Source organism: Tursiops truncatus, chromosome 8, assembly GCF_011762595.2.
Source record: "Tursiops truncatus isolate mTurTru1 chromosome 8, mTurTru1.mat.Y, whole genome shotgun sequence".
NCBI classification, from domain to species: Eukaryota; Metazoa; Chordata; class Mammalia; order Artiodactyla; family Delphinidae; genus Tursiops; species Tursiops truncatus.
The window spans coordinates 107,202,898-107,220,643 of NC_047041.1; the positions used below are offsets into that span (position 1 = coordinate 107,202,898).

Below are 17,746 nucleotides of genomic sequence, written 5' to 3' on the forward strand. Positions count from 1 at the left end.
GTCGCCGCTTCCGGCCGGCGCCCGCTGCCCCCACCCAGCCGGCGGGAGGGGGCGGGGAGGTGGCTGCGCCCGCCGCCGCCGCCGCCGCCAACGTGAGTCAGGCTTGGGCTGCAGCCGGCGGCCGGCCTGGCGCTGCGGAGGCAGCGCCGCCACCCCGCGCCCCTCCCCACCGCCACCCCGCGCGCTTCCCGCGCCGAGGTCGGGCCGCTGGGACGCGGAGCGGCGGGACAGCCAGACACCCGCGGGACGGCGGAAGGACGCGCGGAGCGCGGCGCTGGGTCGGGCCAGGCCGCCGAGGATTCGCCAGTAGGTGAGGGCGCGCCGTCCGGGCGGCTGCGGCAGACCCGGGTCAGGCTGGGGGCCTGCGGGGCCGCGGGGCCTCGGCTGCGGACCCTCGGGGCGGCGCGGGGCGCGGGTGCCTCGTCGGAGAGTGTTCGTTTCGCAGAGTGTCATTGTGCGTCCGTTCCCGGCACGGGGCGAGTGGCCCGCGGCGAGTGCGCGCTCTTGGGGTCCGGGCGCCGCTCGGGGCCGGGGTGTGAGGGGGCGATGCGCGCGGGTTCGGAGCCCCAGCGGCCGCCGTGTTCATCCTCGGGGGATCGTGTCGGGGCCTGTGTCGCGGTGTGTGTGAGTGTCACAGTGCGGGGTTGTTTACCTGGCGGCGTCTCTGAGCGCTCGGCGTGTGCCGGGGTCTGGGGAGCCGGGTGGTGGTGTTGGCGTTTGTGTCCGGTGTGACAGCGGGAGCCAGCGCGCAGGTGCTCCGGGGAGCTCTCCTCCTTCCGCCAAAGAGTGACTGAGGCTGTGTCATTGTGGGTCTGCGTGCCCTGTGTGTGCCGGGCTGTCTGGGGGTGCTGGTTGCTCTGTTTACCGCAAGAGTGTGCCAGTCGGGATGCTGGGGGGCGCTGCTGTTGTGTGTCAGTGGGTGACTGTTTGTGCGCAGATGGCGAAGTGACGAAAAGCCCCCGACGTCCCTGCCAAGGCTGCTGTGAGGGCTCCGGCATCTGCGGCGGGTGGGGATTGTCCTGGGGGGCTGTTTATGGGGCCAAAGGGGAGACACCGCAGGGTGCCAGGGTGGGCCCAATAGGGTGGTCCGGACCCGGCTCATCCTTCCTCTCCCCCTCCCTGCAGGCCCAGGGCTCCAGCCAGTGCCCAGCCCCGCTGGGAGCCCCGGCCAGCACCACGGACGGCACCCAGGAAGCCCGAGTTCCCCTGGACGGGGCCTTCTGGATCCCGAGGCCCCCGGCGGGTTCGCCCAAGGGCTGCTTCGCCTGCGTGTCCAAGCCCCCCGCCCTGCAGGCTCCAGCGGCCCCCGGGCCTGAGCCCTCAGCCTCACCCCCCATGGCACCCACCCTGTTCCCCATGGAGTCTAAGAGCAGCAGGACAGACAGCGTGCGGGCCACCAGCGCCCCCCAGGCCTGCAAGCACCTAGCAGAGAAGAAGACCATGACGAACCCCACGGCGGTCATCGAGGTCTATCCCGACACCGCGGAGGTGAACGACTACTACCTGTGGTCCATCTTCAACTTCGTCTACCTCAACTTCTGCTGCCTGGGTTTCATCGCCCTGGCCTACTCCCTCAAAGTGAGCGGGGGGCGGGGATGGAGGAGGGGGCAGGGGGAGCAGGAGACGTGGGTGCCGGCTGCATCGCTCTGCCCCCTCCCTCGCAGAGAAGCCCATGGGTGCAGCAGGTGCAGTGGAGCGGCTGAGGGATAGAAGGATGGTGGGGGACCCAGCGAGACACGGATGGCAGCCAGCTCGGGGCTGGCAGGGAGAGCCAGCCCATCCTGACCTGAGCTGGGGAACCTTCCAGGGTGTCTTGTCGGGGCTCGGGGTCCTCAGGGCCAGGGTCTGTGCACAGCGAGTTTGGTCTGTGGGGTGGGGACCTGGGACTCGGTGTCCTGTCCCCTGGGCGGGGGACGTGGGAATTAGGCCTGGGTGAAGCTGTCCCTAGGCATAGGGATGGAGCCAGCAGGGAGATGAAGAGGCCTTGGAATCCTTCCCCTGTTGACAGGAGGAGGGGTGACGTCACTGCTGGAGACCTTCTTGTCCAAGCCCCTTGCAGGGAACCTGATGCCAGGCAGGCGCTCCGAGGGAGGCCGTGACAGACAGACGGGGGTGCTGACCCCCAGCCACTGCTCTGTCTCCCCTCACACACGGTTTCTAGATGGTCCGTCCCGGGGGAGGCTCTGTGGGAGCCAGGAGCCCGGGGGAGGGAGGTGTGAGGGTGTCCCATACACCCTGACTCCACGCCCTGAGTGTATACAGCTTCCAGAAGCCCCTTGCTGCTGTGAGCGGAGCTGGCTGGGCGCACAGCAGTGTCCCGGGCAGACAGGACCCCATCCCCCCGGGGTGGGGGCAAAGTGGAGAGAAGTGGACTGAGATGACAGGCGGGGAGCTGTGATCGACTCGCACTTGGGGTCTTGGGGTCGGGAGATCCATGCAGATGTGTAAGGACCCAAGAGCCCGGGGCTGCTGGAGCCCAACCAGCAGGAAGGGAGGGGTAGACTCAGGGCCTCGCTCCCTTCCCGCCACCCCGGAAGGGCCTGGCTCACGTCTCGCCAGATCATCACTTTTCCCGAGCCCTGATCTGAGTGTCCAAGGCCAGGCGCATTTCACTGATTGCAGCTGCCCGGCGGGGCGGGGGCAGAACACGGCGGGGTGGGGGGGTTGCTGGAGGCCGAGGAGGGGCTGGGCCCGAGAGGCTAGCCTGGGGGAAGGTGCTGGGACTGCTCTGCCTCTGTGCGTCTCTGAGCACGGAGCCCCCTGCCCTGGCCTCACAAGCTCTGGCCACCTGGTCGTCTTGTCCTCCTGACTCATCATTGGCATCACGGTCACCCACCGCCTTCAAATCCAGGTCTGTGTACCCAGTCCTGGGCTCCACCACATGGACACCGTGTCCATCGAGTGTGCGTGAGTGTGGGCATATGTGTGAGTGTGCACGAGTGTGTGTGCATATAGGTGTGAATGTGTTGCATTGTGTGCGTGTGTGCCTGCATATGGGTGTGAGCGTGTGTGTGTGTGTGCATGAGTTGTGTAGGCATGAGAGTGCATTTGTAAGTGTATGAGTGTGTCGGTGTGAGTGTGCACGTGTGTGTAATTGTGTGGGAGTGTGAGTGCATGGGTGTGCATATGAGTGTTGCATGTGTGTGCACGAGCATATGCCTGCATATGGGTGTGAGAATGCATTGTGGATGTGTGTGCATGTGTGTATTGTGTGTGCGTGCAGGGGTCCCTGGGAACTGGGGGTGAAGCCCCCGGGCCAGCCTCAGCTCTGCCTCCCGGGGCCCTCTTGCCTGGCCCCACGAGTAGCCTGTGGACCTGGGGCCGGCTGCGTGTGCTCCTGTGGGCAGCTGGCTGGCGCAGGGCAGGCCCATCTGCTGCGGGCTGTAGGTAGGTCACAGATTCCTGAATGGTTCAGGATCCGCTCTGCAGTGCGGGGTGGGAGTTGCTGCTTCTAGAGGCAGAAGGGGATTCACTGCGCCTGCACCCGGCTGCTCCCTCACATCCTTCCTGGGCGTTAGCGAGGGCAGAAAGGCTTGGGGCTTCCCTGGGAGGGGTGAGCAAGGCGAGCTGCCTCTGTCCCGGGCAGAGGGGAGGACAGACCTGGCTGGCACGGCTCCCACGCCTGGGAATTCGTCCATCTGTCCGTCCAGCTGTCCGTCTCCTGGGCTGCTGCATCCTACATCGTTTGCAGCCGTCCTGGGCACTTCCAAGGGCACCTGATGGCCTTGGGGTCAGGAGGCCTCGGCTAACTCCCCGCGTGGCCTCTTAAAAGCAGTGCTCTCGCTTCACTGAGCCCATTTCCTCATCCGTTCACAAAACACAGCAAAACAAAACAACATTCAAATAAGCACAGAAGCAGGGCGGAGGCTGGCCTTCGGTGGGTGAGAAAGAAGCGCTGTGTCCCTAGCTGTCCCCATCTGTCCCCGCATGCCCCGCCCCCAGGGGCACCCTCGTGGGCTCGGCATGGTGTCTGGGGATGGCTCAGACACAGAAGGCCAGGTCTCCGTCTGTGCAGTCTGTACGAGGTGCTCACCATGGCCCCCGGCTCCCCTTTCTCGGCCTGGAGAAGTCCAGCCTCCTCATCTTGGCATTCAAGGCCCGGCATGACCCACTTTTAACCCCTTCCCTAAGCGAGCTCCCTGGGTGCGCCTGGCTGCCCCCAGCCTGGGGCCTTTGTGACGCCCGGGTTGCCCCCACCCCCAAAGGCTCTGCTGCCTCCCTCTGGCCGAACCTTCCTCCCCATCAGAGAGCCCGCGCACTGACCACAGCTGCCCACTCCTGACCCAAGGCAGGGCTGGCCAAGTTGGGGGGCAAAGGATGCTGGAGGGATGGGTGGATGGACAGAGGGTGCATGGGAAGATGCATACGCACCAAACGTTTCAGGAGAAGAACACTTCACTCCCAGCTTGGGCGTGAGGTTGGGCTCAGCCCCGGACACTTCTGGGGGAGGCAGCATTTACCCAGGCCTTGAAGCGTGGGTGAGGGGACAGGAGTTCATAAACTAAGACACGAGGGTTGGGCAGTCGGGAGCAGCAGGGCCCCATCCTTAGTGGGGAGCAGAAGATGGTCCAGGAAAGGCAGACTGAAGCCGTGCAGTGAAAGACTTGGAGTTCCATGGGAAGGGTATGGGGGACACGGAAGGGAAAGGTGATCAGAGCTGTGAACTCTGCAGCCAGGGTGGAGGGAGGGGATGAGACAAGCCCAGAGGCAGGGAGGAGTGAGGGTCCGGTGTGGTGGTCCAGGCGAGAGGGCACATGGCTTGAACCAGGGCGGGGATGGTGGCAGAGAGGAGCAGCAGATTGCAATGAGGACACAGGCTGTGAGACTTCTCGGTGACAGGGCAGTCAGAAAGAATAGATTAGGGGGAAGGATACTGTGTCTGTTTCTGTTTATACATACTTGCCCACTCCTTCCTTTCTGAATATCACCCGTCCATCCATTCATACATATGTACCTACGCCCACCCATCCATCCATCATCCATCCACCCGTCCGTCCGTCCATCCATCCATCCACCCACCCGCCCGTCCGTCCACTCATCCTCACATCCATCCATCCACCCGCCCATCCGTCCACTCATCCTCACATCCATCCATCCATCCATCCACCCACCCATCCATCCATCCATCCATCCACCCACCCATCCATCCATCCGTCCATCCATCCATCCATCCATCCACCCGCCCGTCCGTCCATCCATCCATCCATCCACTCATCCTCACATACATACATACATCCACCCGCCCATCCATCCATCCATCCATCCACCTGCCCACCCATCCACTCATCCTCCCATCCATCCATCCATCCATCCACCCGCCCGTCCGTCCATCCATCCATCCATCCACCCACCCATCTGTCCACTCATCCTCACATACATACATCCACCCGCCCAGCCATCCATCCATCCATCCACCTGCCCACCCATCCACTCATCCTCACATCCATCCATCCACCTGCCCGTCCATCCATCCATCCATCCATCCATCCACCTGCCCATCCATCCACCCATCCTTTCATCTATCTGTGCTCACTATATCCGTTGATTTCATTCATTCATCCACCTACGTGCTAACACCCATTTCCTCACCATGAATCTATTCATACTTTCACCTATCTTTCCATTCATTTATTCACTTAACTTTTCTCCCACCCTCACTCCTGATCCCCTTTACTTTCTCAGTTCATCCCAGAATACTGTCCAACACACCAAGTCATTCATCCATACCGAACACATCCACCTACCCATTCGTCTTTCCACCCTCCCACTGGTCTTTTTATATATGTCTTCTTCCTCCCTTCTTCCCTTCTCCCCTCTTCTTCCAATTATTTCCTCTCCAATGGTTCATCCATCTAACTGCCCACCTGCTCTGTTTATCCATTCTTCTATCTTCTCTCCCTCCTACCCACCTCTTCCACCTTCCACATAGCCATACGCCCAGTGTTCATGGTGGCTCTGGTGTACAGCATAGGTTTGAGTCCTGGGACCTTAAGTTGGTATTACATCTATCCGTGCCTTATTTTCCTCCTCGTAAAAATGGGGTTGTACCTACCTCAGAGTGTTGTTGAGAGGATTAACTGAGTTAATGCCGTGTAATGCTGTTAGCATAGCACCATGCCCATAGTCGTTTCTTTTATTATTTTTATTGTTCTTTCCTACATCCATCCTCCATGTCCATCCTTACCTCCCATTACTTCTACGCATCCACCTGCCCTGTGTATGACTTTACCCAGTCATCTGTCCATCAATACACATATCCACCAACTTTATTTAAACATCCATCCTTTTCCCGTTGTACATCTCTCTAACCATCTTCCCACCTTCTATTTCCTGTTCCCTCCTTTCTTCCCTTACTCACTTTAATTACCCGTCCATCAATTAATCTAGTGATTCAGGAAGATAATTCATCTCCTCTCTTTTCTTCTCAACTTTCTCATTCTTTTTCTCATTTACCCAACTGTCTATCTCCTACTCCATGTACCCCATATACCCTGTTTCCTCCTTGTATCCACTCATTCCTTCTTCCATCACTTTTACCCGTCAATGTACATTACTAATTAGTTCATCCAAGCTTCCATCCATTCATCCATACATACACATCCTCACCTTTCCTTTTCCCTTTTTTCTTTTCTTCTACCCATTTGCTCACCCCACACATACTTCTAGCCTCCTATCAATTCCTCTATCCACACTGTAACCTAATTCCTTCAGCTATCCCCTCCCACACACCTATTCACTGAATCCATCCATCCATCTCTTTCTATCTGGTTTACCCACACACCTTTGTGGATTTGTTTAATCTCCTCTTTTCTTCCCTCCTGTCTTTCCTCCCCTACATCCATCCATCAGTTTCCCCTCCATCTGTATATTCATTGTCTTCCCTCACTTTGATTATCATGCCCGTCGCCTCTTCCTCTCCTTCCCTCCCTTCCTTGTAGGTAACCATCATATCTATTCATTAAACTCTCTAGTCAATGACCTAGTCTTCAGTTCATTCAAACTTCCCAACATCCTTCCACTCTTCACGCATTTGTCTCACACGCAATTCTAATGCCTAGTCAGTGACAAGGAACACACGGCCCCTGCCCATGAGGTGCTTACATTCTGGTGGGGTGTCAGACAATAATAAAAGTAACACTTATGCATGTCAGATGGTGACGTCAGCTCTGAAGAGCACATGAAGCATGGTGAGGGAGATGTGCGCTGCTCTTTTATGTAGAGGCAAGGAAGGCCTCTTTGTTGAGATGCTATTTGAGTGTAAACCTGGATTAATTCACGCAGTAGCCATAAGTGCGTCTTTTTGAGAAAGCATATTCCAGGAAAAGATCAGATATTGCAAAAGCCCTGCGGCAAAGTCAGGTTCAGGGACCAATGGGGCTAGAATGGGGGTGAGCATAGGAGATGGGTCCAGAGAGGTGGGGGAGGGGCCACACCACGTACATCTTGTCTGCCACAGTTAGGATTTTGTTTTGCTTTAAGTGAAAACTTTGAGGAATGTTAAATGAAGAGTCAATATTATGTGACTTACTTTTTTTCTTCTATTTTTTTGGCCATGCCATGCGGCATGCGGGATCTTAGTCCCCCGACCAGGGGTTGAACCCACGCCCGCTGCAGTGGAAGCATGGAGTCCTAACCACTGGACCTCCAGGGACGTCCCCATGTGACTTACATTTTAAAAGATTGCTCTTGCTACTGGTGAAGAATCGGCTATAAAGATGCAAGGGGTTGGGGGGTTGGGAGCCAAACCGAAAGCGGTTCACCGAGTCAAGTCTTGGGTCAGAGGGTGGGAGTGGAGAGCTAAAACTGGTCCTGTATTTTGAAAGAAAAGTCAACAGAGTATCCTGCTGGATTGGACATAAGGTGAGGGAAAATAGAGAAGATCCAAAGATTTCCAAGGATACTCATCTGAGCAGTTGAAAGAAGGGAGGTGGCATTTATAGACGAGGAAGGAGGCTGCAGGAGGGGCGGGCTTGTGAGGAAAAGACCCTCACTCGCCTTGTCCACCCACCAATGCATGCACTCATGGTTCCACCCTTTCAGCTACCCGCCCATCCACTTTGTCTCCAAAAATTCATCTGTTCATCTTCTTTCTTCCGGAATTTCACTTCCATACTGTCAGCCATCCCTTTATTCACTCTTTCACTTATTTACTAAATTCATGCTTCTACTCGTTTCATCAGCTGTCTTTTTTTTTTTCTTTCTTTTGCGTTACGCGGGCCTCTCACTGTTGTGGCCTCTCCCATTGCGGCGCAGGCTCAGCGGCCATGGCTCACGGGCCCAGCCGCTCCGCGGCATGTGGGATCTTCCCAGACCAGGGCATGAACCCGTGTCCCCTGCACCGGCAGGCGAACTCTCAACCACTGCGCCACCAGGGAAGCCCCTATCTGTCTTTTTTTTTTCTTCCTCTCCTTCCACGGTTTATCCACCAACCTCATCCATTACTCTGTTCATCTATCCATCCACCCAGCTCTCCATCTAGTCTTTTTTTCTCCCTGGATTCATCTGTTTCCCCCCTTTTACTCATTCATAGTAATAGCAATAGTAACAACAAGCCAGCAAATAACAATAAAACAATTAATTATTGAGCTCTTAATTAATTATTGAGTATATTCTAGGCACCTTTCTAAGAACTTCTAATTATTTAATTAGATGTAGCATTTTATTTAATGATAACAAAACCCTATGAATAGGTGCAATTAATATCCTGGTTTTACAGATGAGGAAACGGAGGCACAGTGACACAAAGTAACTGCCTTGAGGTCACCATCAGGTTCCTTTCTCGGACCCTTTTTGAATCACTGCACTCTTCTTCCTGTGGTCATCACCCTCTGTCCATTCATCCTCTCACCTCTTCCTCTCTCTGTCCATTTTCCTGCACTTTCTGTCCATCTCGGTTTATTCATTCATCCACCCAACCATACAGCCTTCCTTTGCACTATTCTCCATTCTTCTGCCAACTCCTATCTATATAGCTAATCATTCATTAAAACTTCTATTCATCAGCCCTTCTCTCTTGCCTTTCTCCTTCTCACAACCATGTATCCACCCACCCACCAGCCAGCCAGTCATCTGTCAACCATCAATACATTTCCGTCTCTCCATCTTTTCCTTTCATTTATTCCTGCTTCCCCTTCATTCACCTCTAAATTAAGTTGCCCATTCATCCATTTACATATTATCCCTCCCTTTCTTCCCTCTACCCCGTTCTTCCAATTATTTATTATATGCATTCGTGTAATCAGGTGTTGAGCTGGTATCCATTCATCTATACACCCATCGACCCATCCTCCCTCCCTTTCCTTCACACACTATCAATCTATCATCCCATGAAGATACACCTTCATAAAAGAACTGTCCATCCATTGATCCGTCTGCACATCCTCCCATTTTTCTTCCTTTCCTTTCTTTGACTGACTCACCCAACTATCCAACCATCCATCTGTTCACTCACCTGTCTTCCTCCTTTTCCTTTCTTTCCACCCAACATCACCCATCCACCTCTTCACCCACCTGCCCTGCATCCATTTATCCATTCCATTCCTGCATGTTTACTCTTCCTCCTTTCACGTCATTTCACCCCCACCCACCATCCTTTCCTTCCCTTTGCCTTCCTTCTGCTTTTTAGACTGCCCTTCTCAGCCTCCTTTCCTGGATACCTCTTGCTTCCCAGATCTTTCAACGTTGGGATGCTCTGGGGCTCAGTCCCTGGTCCTCTTCATCTCTTGCCTACACTCTCTCCCTTGGTGCTCTCACCCAGCCTCATGGCCCCAAGTAGCGTCTTTATGCTCATATGCTCCTCCAATTTGTATCTCTGCCCTAGACCTCATCCCTGAACTCTAGACTCGCAGAAAACCTACCTGCTCAAAATGTCCAGCTCTACGTCTAGAAGACATTTCTAGCTAAACATGTCAGAAACCCAACTACTGAACCATGCACAAACTTACTCCCCCTGGAGTCTCCTGCAGCTCCCTGATTTCAGTAGATCAAATGAAAAAGCCTTGAAGTCATCTCAAATTCCTTTCTTTTTTTCTCACACTCCACATCTGATCCCAGTAAATACTGTCAGCTCTAGCTTCAAAATAGATCCAGAAAAAGGTCAGTTCCTACCACCTTCACGACCACTGCCCTGATGCAACCCACCCTGACCACTCACCTGGACTGTCGGCCTCTTCTTTACTTTGTCCAGCCTCTGCCCCTTCCACCTATTCTCTACACAGCATCCAGAATTACCAGGTTAAAACACGCCGGAGCCTCTGCCCTTGTATTTTCTGCTAAAAAGTGCCTACAAAGTCCCACGCAACCTGCTTCTTGCCTGTTTCCTCTCTGACCGTAAGTCGCACTCCCCTTCCACTCTGGGTTCTGCTCTCCCCACACTGGCCTCTGGTTATTCCCCAGAACACAGGTTCATCCCCACCTCAGAGCTGCGTGCTCTGAGACGTGCTTTCCCTGCAGATAAACACATGACCGAGTCTGTCACACGCTTCCGGGCTTTACTCAGATGTCCGTGCTCCATGTGTTCCTTCCTGAGCGCCCAGCTAGAGCCATGCCTCCCACCATGCTCCGCTCTGTGTCCTCCTCAGCTCTCTGTTCAGCACATTTAACACCCTATACATTTTACTTATGTGTTGCGTTTACTTTCCATGTCCTCTCCCTTAAATGTGTCCTTAAATGTAAGCTCCATGAGGACAGGGGACTTTGTTTTTTTCCCTGCTGTATACTTGGGACCTAGAAGAGCAACTACACAGAGCAGGCACTGATATTGCTTGACTGAGTTAATGAACCTATTCACCTGCCCTGCATTGGTCTATACTATAATCTACCCAACAACCCTCCCTCCTCTCCAATTATCTACCCATCCCATTCACCCAGCACACATTCGTATATCCATCTATCCTCCATTCCATCCATTTGACACACTTTTATACGTCCCTATACGCACCTTTCCCACCACCTCAGTGCACATTCACACATCCATCTTACCCGCCTATCCCAACAATTCAGCATTTATTTCTAAACCCATCGAGCCACCTGTCCTACCCATCCAACACATCCTCATGTATCCATCTAGCCACCTGTCCAGGTTATCCAGCGCATATTCATAAATTCATCTACCAGCCTGTCCCGCCCATCCAGTATACCTTCCTGTGACCACCTAGGTACCTGTTCCCATCATGCAATGTAATTTCGTATGTCCATCTGTCTACCTGTCCTGCCCACCTGGCATGCCTTCATGTGTCCATCTAGCCTGCTCCATCCACTCAGCCGCTCTCAGGTATTGATCTACTTGCCTGGCCTGCCTGTGGAGCACGTTTCTTGTATCCATCTGTGTACCAGTCCTTCGCTTCTGGCAAACACCCGTGTATCCATCCAACCATCCCTTCCATCCAGCATCCATTCCTATGTCCGTATCTCTGTGTGTCCCACGCATCCAGCATGGGACGTTCATATCTCCCTCCTTCTCATCACCCACCTGCCTTCCCATCATCAAATCACCTGTCCAGTTCTCCTCTTCCCTGATCTCCTTTACAACTGAACGGATGGGTTACTCAGCCATCCACTTCCAACATCCATCTCTATCCTTCCTTTCCTCATTCCAATATCCAACAAGGGAGTCATGACCAATTGTTTATTTTTAAATAAATCAGCCTTGTTTCAACATGAGGAAAAAAAAATCAATGAATATAATTTACTAGTTAATGAATTAGAGAAAAAATATGTTTATCTCATGGGGATTTTTAAGAATACAGCAATCTACCTCTAATAATACAATGAACATCATTCTCAGTCGTGAGCTTTACAATTAAGACTGAGAGTGGGCTGCCTGTTACATCATTGCTAGTCAGCATCGTTCCGAAGTCTTTGCTTCCGTTATATAAGAGCTTGCTTTGGACCAGACACTATGCTAATGCTTTGTGTCCACCAACTCATTAATTCCTTTCAACAGCCCTATGCCGTAGGTACTGTTGTTATCTTCCTGTTACAGATGAGAATACTTGCTAAGGTTATGCAGTGATGGGCAAAACTGGGATTCAAATCCAGGCATCTGTACTCTTAACCACTGTGCTACAGAGGCTAAGAATAAAGACCTGAAGGAAGAACTAGAACTGTTATTTACAGTAGATGTGATTCATTACATAGAAAACTTGGTCTGTTATCATAATTAATACGATAGTTTAGCTGGATACAAAATCAATCTGTAGAAGTTGAACTTTTATACACCAGCAAAAATCAGTTAGCAATGCAATCTTAGACATCACTTACAATATGACAACCAAAATAAACAGACTAAGTCTAACAGAAGATGTCATAGCTCTTTCTTCTGGAGAGAATTATGAAATTTTATTTTAATGACGACGTCCAATAAGACCTAAATAAGTGGGTGATACATCATGTTCTCACAACGGAAGATAAAACTCAGTGAAGATGTGGGCTCTCTCCAAAATCACTAGTTCCACAAGGGCATAGACTTTTCTTCTTTTCTCCTTCCCTTCCCTAGTTCCTCAAGGCCAGCTTCTTTTCCTCCCTCTACCTCTCCATTCTATACAATCTGCCTTAAGTCACCCAATCTTCCACCCCTTCCCCAGTCCCTCCAACTTGTCACCCAGCTCCACTCCACTCCATCTCCTCCTTCCCTTCCTCAGCCCCTCCATCCACTGCCAGACAGTCACTTCTGTCTTCTTTCTTCTCTCCTCTCCCTCTGTTCCTTCCACCATTCGCCTCGTCCATCCATCCACCCAGCCACACTCCCACACCATCTGTGTCCCCACCACGTTAACTACCCATCTATTCTCCCGTCCATCTGCGTAACCCCCCTCCGGGCAGCCAGACATCAGTGTCCTCTATCTGCCCAACCCAGCCCCCTGCCTTTTGTCCACACATCCATCCGTACATCCATTTACCCACCAGTCTGCTGATGCAGAGACTTTCTCTCCCCGCCTCTCTCATCTCTCGGCTTCCTCTTTCTCCTCCTCCTCCCAGGCTTTGCTCTCTGCTTGCAGCATGCTCAGACCTGCTCTTCTCTGGACTCTGTGGAGGGAGAGGGGACTCCTCAGACCTAGCCTGGATGAGGGGACATGCTCCCCAGGGACACCTCTTCACAGCCAGAGGATCTTGGAAATGGGTCCACCGCTGTCCACCATCTCCCCAGGACTTACTGGGCTCCAACCGCTCCCTTCACTTTAATATCCCGTTGCAGGGACCCCAGGGCTGCCTCCCGTCCAAGCACAGTGTGTATTCTCAGGGAATCCCAGGCAATTTTACATGAGGTGGGACCAATCAGATTAGGACACACGTGTATTGCCCCATTGTCCAATCACGTAACTCTCTGAGACCGGCTTCCTCTTTTATTTTATTTATTTATTTTCCCAGCGTTATTGAGATATAATCAACCTACAACATTGTATATGCTTAAGGTGTACCAGAAATGATTTCCACAGTGGGGTTAGTTAATACTCATCATCTTATATAACTATTTTTTTTTTTTTTGGTGGTAAGAACACCGAAGATCTACTCTCTTAGCAACTTTCAAGTATATAGTACAGTATTAACGATCCATTTTACTTTATATAGTTTTAGATTTATAGAAAGGTTGCAGAAAAAAAAAGATGCAAAGAATTCCTATATACCCTTCACCCAGACATCCCCATGTTAACAGTGTGCCATATTCACTCTTCTTCTCTCTCTCTCTAAATACATATTATTTATTTTGTAAACTGTTTGAAAGTACGTTTCCGACCTGATGCCCCATAATCAGGGGCACGTTTCCACCCAGCAGGACATCGTTGTGCAGCAGCCCCGCACGGTTGTCAGGAATCAGGAATCGGCAACTGACACTGGCTTGGGGCTACAGTCTCAGGGGTCCTCTGCCCTCATGCCCTCGCGCCTGGCCCCTGCCTGTGTCCACCCCTCGGCGCCGGCTGCCGGTCTCACCTCCTCCTTCTGGCTTCAGGTTCGGGACAAGAAACTTCTCAACGACCTGAACGGGGCAGTGGAGGACGCCAAGACCGCTCGGCTGTTCAACATCACCAGCTCTGCCCTGGCTGCCTCCTGCATCATCCTCGTCTTCATCTTCCTGCGGTACCCGCTCACCGACTACTGAGGCCCCGACAGGCACCGCCAGCCTGGAGATGAAGCTCTGAGATGGGTTCATTTCGTGGCTGAGGAAAGCCGGATGCCCTGCGGTGGGGGCGGAGCCGGAGCCCCCCTGCAGCTGGGAACCCGGCAGCGAGGCAGGGGGACAGTGAGTTACGTGCCAGCCCACGCTCTCTGCCTCCCGGCCCTCCTCCTGTTTCAGGGGGGCCCATGGGTTTCTTCCTGTGCTGCTGCACCTTGGCTTCCAGTGGCTGCCCTCCCTGCCTGCCTGTGCCCCCGCCCAGGCTCCTGGGGCCCCTCAGACCTGACACCCAGCAAGAAGGGCTTTTGTGGGAGCTTCCCAGGATCCGGTGGCCGCCAGCATCTGGGGACTGACTCTCTCCTCCCTGATGCCACCTCCTCCAAGCCGTGACCCTGCTCAGAGCTCTTGTATCTGTGAACTTCCAATAAAATACCTGCCCAGCTCTGGCCCAGCCTCCTGTCCCCCACTTGAGCAGGGCTCGGGGTGGAGGGCGTGCGGGGGGCGGGACTTGGAGGCTTTGGGAAGCCCACTCAATCCCTGCCTGGGGATCCTGGGCCCCGAGTGCTGCATCCAGCTGGCTTTTCCAGGGGAAGTTCGCCCCATGATCCAGGTGGTCTCTTCTGTTCACTGTGCATTACGGGACCGAGGGGGCTTTTGGTGAAGTGCGCCCCTAACACGAGTCCCCACGAGGATCAGGCAGCCTCCTTGGAGAGGAGGGAAGGGGGGCGGGCACCAGGAGGGCGCCCCAGGCGGCTGTGGCAGTGCCCTGGCCAATCCCAGTCTACCTTGGGGACCTGGGACCTGGGCAGCTTCCTCCGTTTCCTCATCCGCGAAGTAGGGGATGTGGCTTTCCCGTGTCTCAGAGGCGCCATGAGGCTCACCAGAGGGGAAAACGAGGCATCCGCTGGAGGTTGCTGTTTCAGTATCAAGATCGGTGCAGGTGGCACGTGCGGGGAACCAGGGCAGCGATGCTCCCACAGAGATGGGCTCTGCTCGCAGCCCGGCAGGGCGCGTCAGCCTGAGAGCAAGTCTGAAGAGTCCTAGGACAGGAGAAGTGCAGGCCCCGTGGGACCTGACGGAGGAGGCCCGATTCAGCCCAGGAGCTGCAGAGAGGGCAGCAGGTGGAGGAACCCCAGAGCCAGCCGAGGCCTCACCATGAGGGATGCAGCCGGTCTAGGACGCAGAGGAGGTTGTGTGCAGGCAGACCTCTTCCATCGCTGGGGCGATGGTTGTGGTCGTGTGGATGTGGGGGCAGGAGTTGGGGGCTCCCCTCGGACCTCCTGGGAGAGAGGGGCCCTCCCCTGGAGTCCTCTGGGAAGGCAAATCTTCGGGATGGGCCGTGGGTCTCTGGAGAGCTGTGGGCCAGCTGGGTTGGGTGGCTGCCCGTCTAATGGCACGAGTGGTGGGCTCAGTGGCCTTCTCATGTGGCGCCCAGCTGCACAGACTAGAGAGAGGGAGCCCCGTGCAGGGGGCTGGGAGAGGTGTCCAGGAGCGGGGTGTTGGAACAGGACACAGGCTGCTGTTTGGTTGGGGAGGACGGGAGCCGGCTGAGGGGCTCAGGGACTAGAATCCTGGGGGGTCCACTGCCGGGAGGGGTGGGGACTCAAGGCGGGGGGCGGGTCACAGGAGCAGCGGTTCTGGGTGTTATGACCACTGGGCCTGGAGAAGTGTTTCCCAGGTGAGAATATCAAGACCCTGGGTGTTGGCTGCACGCCCGTGGATACGGCCCAGGGCTCGGAGTGGAGACTCGAGCTGGGTCAGGAAGCTTCAAGCAAAGCGGGTGCAGCCTGGGTGGATGGGGGCAGAGATGGGGTGAGTGAGTGGGACTCACGAACTCCCCCCAGGACGGGGGAGAAGGCAGACACCCGGTGCTGCTGACCCCTGACCCCGGGCAGCGGTGGATTGGGGTAGAAGGGGCAGTCAGGGGCCCTGCAAGGTCGTAGGGAGTTGAATCGCGGCCACCCCGTGGAAGGGAGCAGCCAGCCTTCCAGGTGGCCTCCATGGAGGGCTGGAGCCGGGAGGGCAGTTGGTGATGGGGCTGAGCAACCGGACACCGTGACAGACCACTGCATCTCAGTCATGGGCGCTCTCAACACTTCCGCAGTCAGGCCCAGGTAGGCGCCCACCACAGCCCGTGGGTCCCTGGAGGAGCCGGGAATGGGACGAGGAGTGATGGGAGGGGCTGCGGCCGGTCGCGGGAGAGAGTCCCCGCCCCGCACCCCGACGGGCTCCCCAGGCACCTGGGGTTCAGCCTGGGCCACCCTGGCGTCCTCGCGCTTTCTGGTGCCTGGCGGGGGTGCTGAAAGTGGAGGGGAAATGTTTCCTTTGCTCATCCTCCTTCCACCTCCGATGCCCGCGGCTGGCTGGCTGCCGGGGACGGCTCCCAGGAGGAAGGGCATCCACATTGTCTGCCTCCGCCAGCTTCTCCCTGGCGGTGCCCGTGCAGCGGAGGCGTCGGGGTCCTGTTGGAGAAACGGCACAGTCGCCCTGCAGCCAGCAAAGGCGCCCTCGGCTCACGGATGCTCGTATCTGGTCCTGGGCAGCGTGGGGCACGCGGCCCCCAGAGGTGCCGGCCTCGCACCGTCAGGCTCCGGAGAGGGGCGGGCATCCCCGGCACCACGACCCTGGTGGGTCAGGTGGACCCCTCGCCCTCACAGGCAACAGGCCGCACGGGCTGTGCCTTGGTCTCTGGCTTCCAGGCCTGTGTCTCTGCCTCTCTGGTCTCTTCCCTGACCTTCCTTCCGGCCCCGTACCCCCTGCGCTCTCCCCTCCGCATTTGTATTTGATTTTCAGTTTGCAGTAACTAATAAGTACGTATGAATGAATCGTCCTCGCTCACTCTCTTCCCGTCCCTCCTGGACGTGCCCCCTAGTTTTCTGCATCTTTGGGGGCATCAGGTGACATTCCCTGCCCTCCCCTCTCCCTCGTGCTGCCCTGGCTGGTCTGGCCACTGTCCTTGTGACCCCCCCCCAGCCCAGAGTCCAATCTAAAAAGATCGGGACCAAGTAGCTGGATGGGGAGCGGGTCTAAAGGGCGAGACTGGCCGTGTGTGCGTGCATCTGAGTGTGCGCATGTGGGCACGTTTGCATGTGTGCGTGTGCGTGTGCCTCTGCCTGCAGGCATGGGTGTGCTGGGGTGGGGGGTGCCGCTGTGCAGCCAGCACAGCCCCTTGCCTTGACCACAGCCCCCCCAGAATTCCCCAGGGCCCATCCACTTGCAAAGCCACTGCCCACTCCAGCCTGACTCTGCAGACTTTGGAAACCCACAGAATATTCTTTCTCAGTCGTGCGCTCTCATCTCCCCCGCAGGGGTGCAGAGCTCAGGGTGTCACCCGACTGCTCCCCCTCCCACAGAATAGTGACCACCGGCCCAGATGGGGGCACGAGGGGAGGAGCAGGTCCCTGACTGCCACCAACCCCCAGCCCACGAGACCTGGTCCTCTGCACGTGACCTGTGGGTGGGAGGACAGCGGGGACAGGTATGGGGGGCTTTTCTGAGTCAGAAGAGGCACAGCATCCCCTCCCCCACGCCCTGCCACCTAATGCCACCTGATGAGGCTGGGACCCCTAAAGGGAGTCTCAAGGCTGATTTCCAGGACAGAAAGATGTGCTCCTGAGAGGGCTGCCAGAGGGG

At 55.5% G+C, this 17,746-nt stretch overlaps 1 protein-coding gene across 1 annotated transcript; it reads left to right on the forward strand.

Moving 5' to 3' along the window:
- Positions 1-546: 546 nt before the first annotated feature.
- IFITM10 (interferon induced transmembrane protein 10) lies at positions 547-14,495 on the forward strand. Its single transcript, XM_033861751.2, has 3 exons — positions 547-624; positions 1,126-1,578; positions 13,949-14,495. The coding sequence occupies exons 1-3, from the start codon at positions 547-549 to the stop codon at positions 14,096-14,098; spliced, it is 681 nt and encodes a 226-aa protein (XP_033717642.1). The 3' UTR covers positions 14,099-14,495.
- The last annotated feature ends 3,251 nt before the right edge of the window (positions 14,496-17,746 follow it).

Bases quoted from the DNA above. Each gene is read 5' to 3' on its own strand.
- IFITM10 (XM_033861751.2), top strand. From the start codon at position 547: ATGCGCGCGGGTTCGGAGCCCCAGCGGCCGCCGTGTTCATCCTCGGGG. The intron at 625-1,125 runs GTGAGTGTCACA...CCCTCCCTGCAG, and splicing joins GGGCCTGTGTCGCGGTGTGT to GCCCAGGGCTCCAGCCAGTG. The intron at 1,579-13,948 runs GTGAGCGGGGGG...TTCTGGCTTCAG, and splicing joins CCCTGGCCTACTCCCTCAAA to GTTCGGGACAAGAAACTTCT.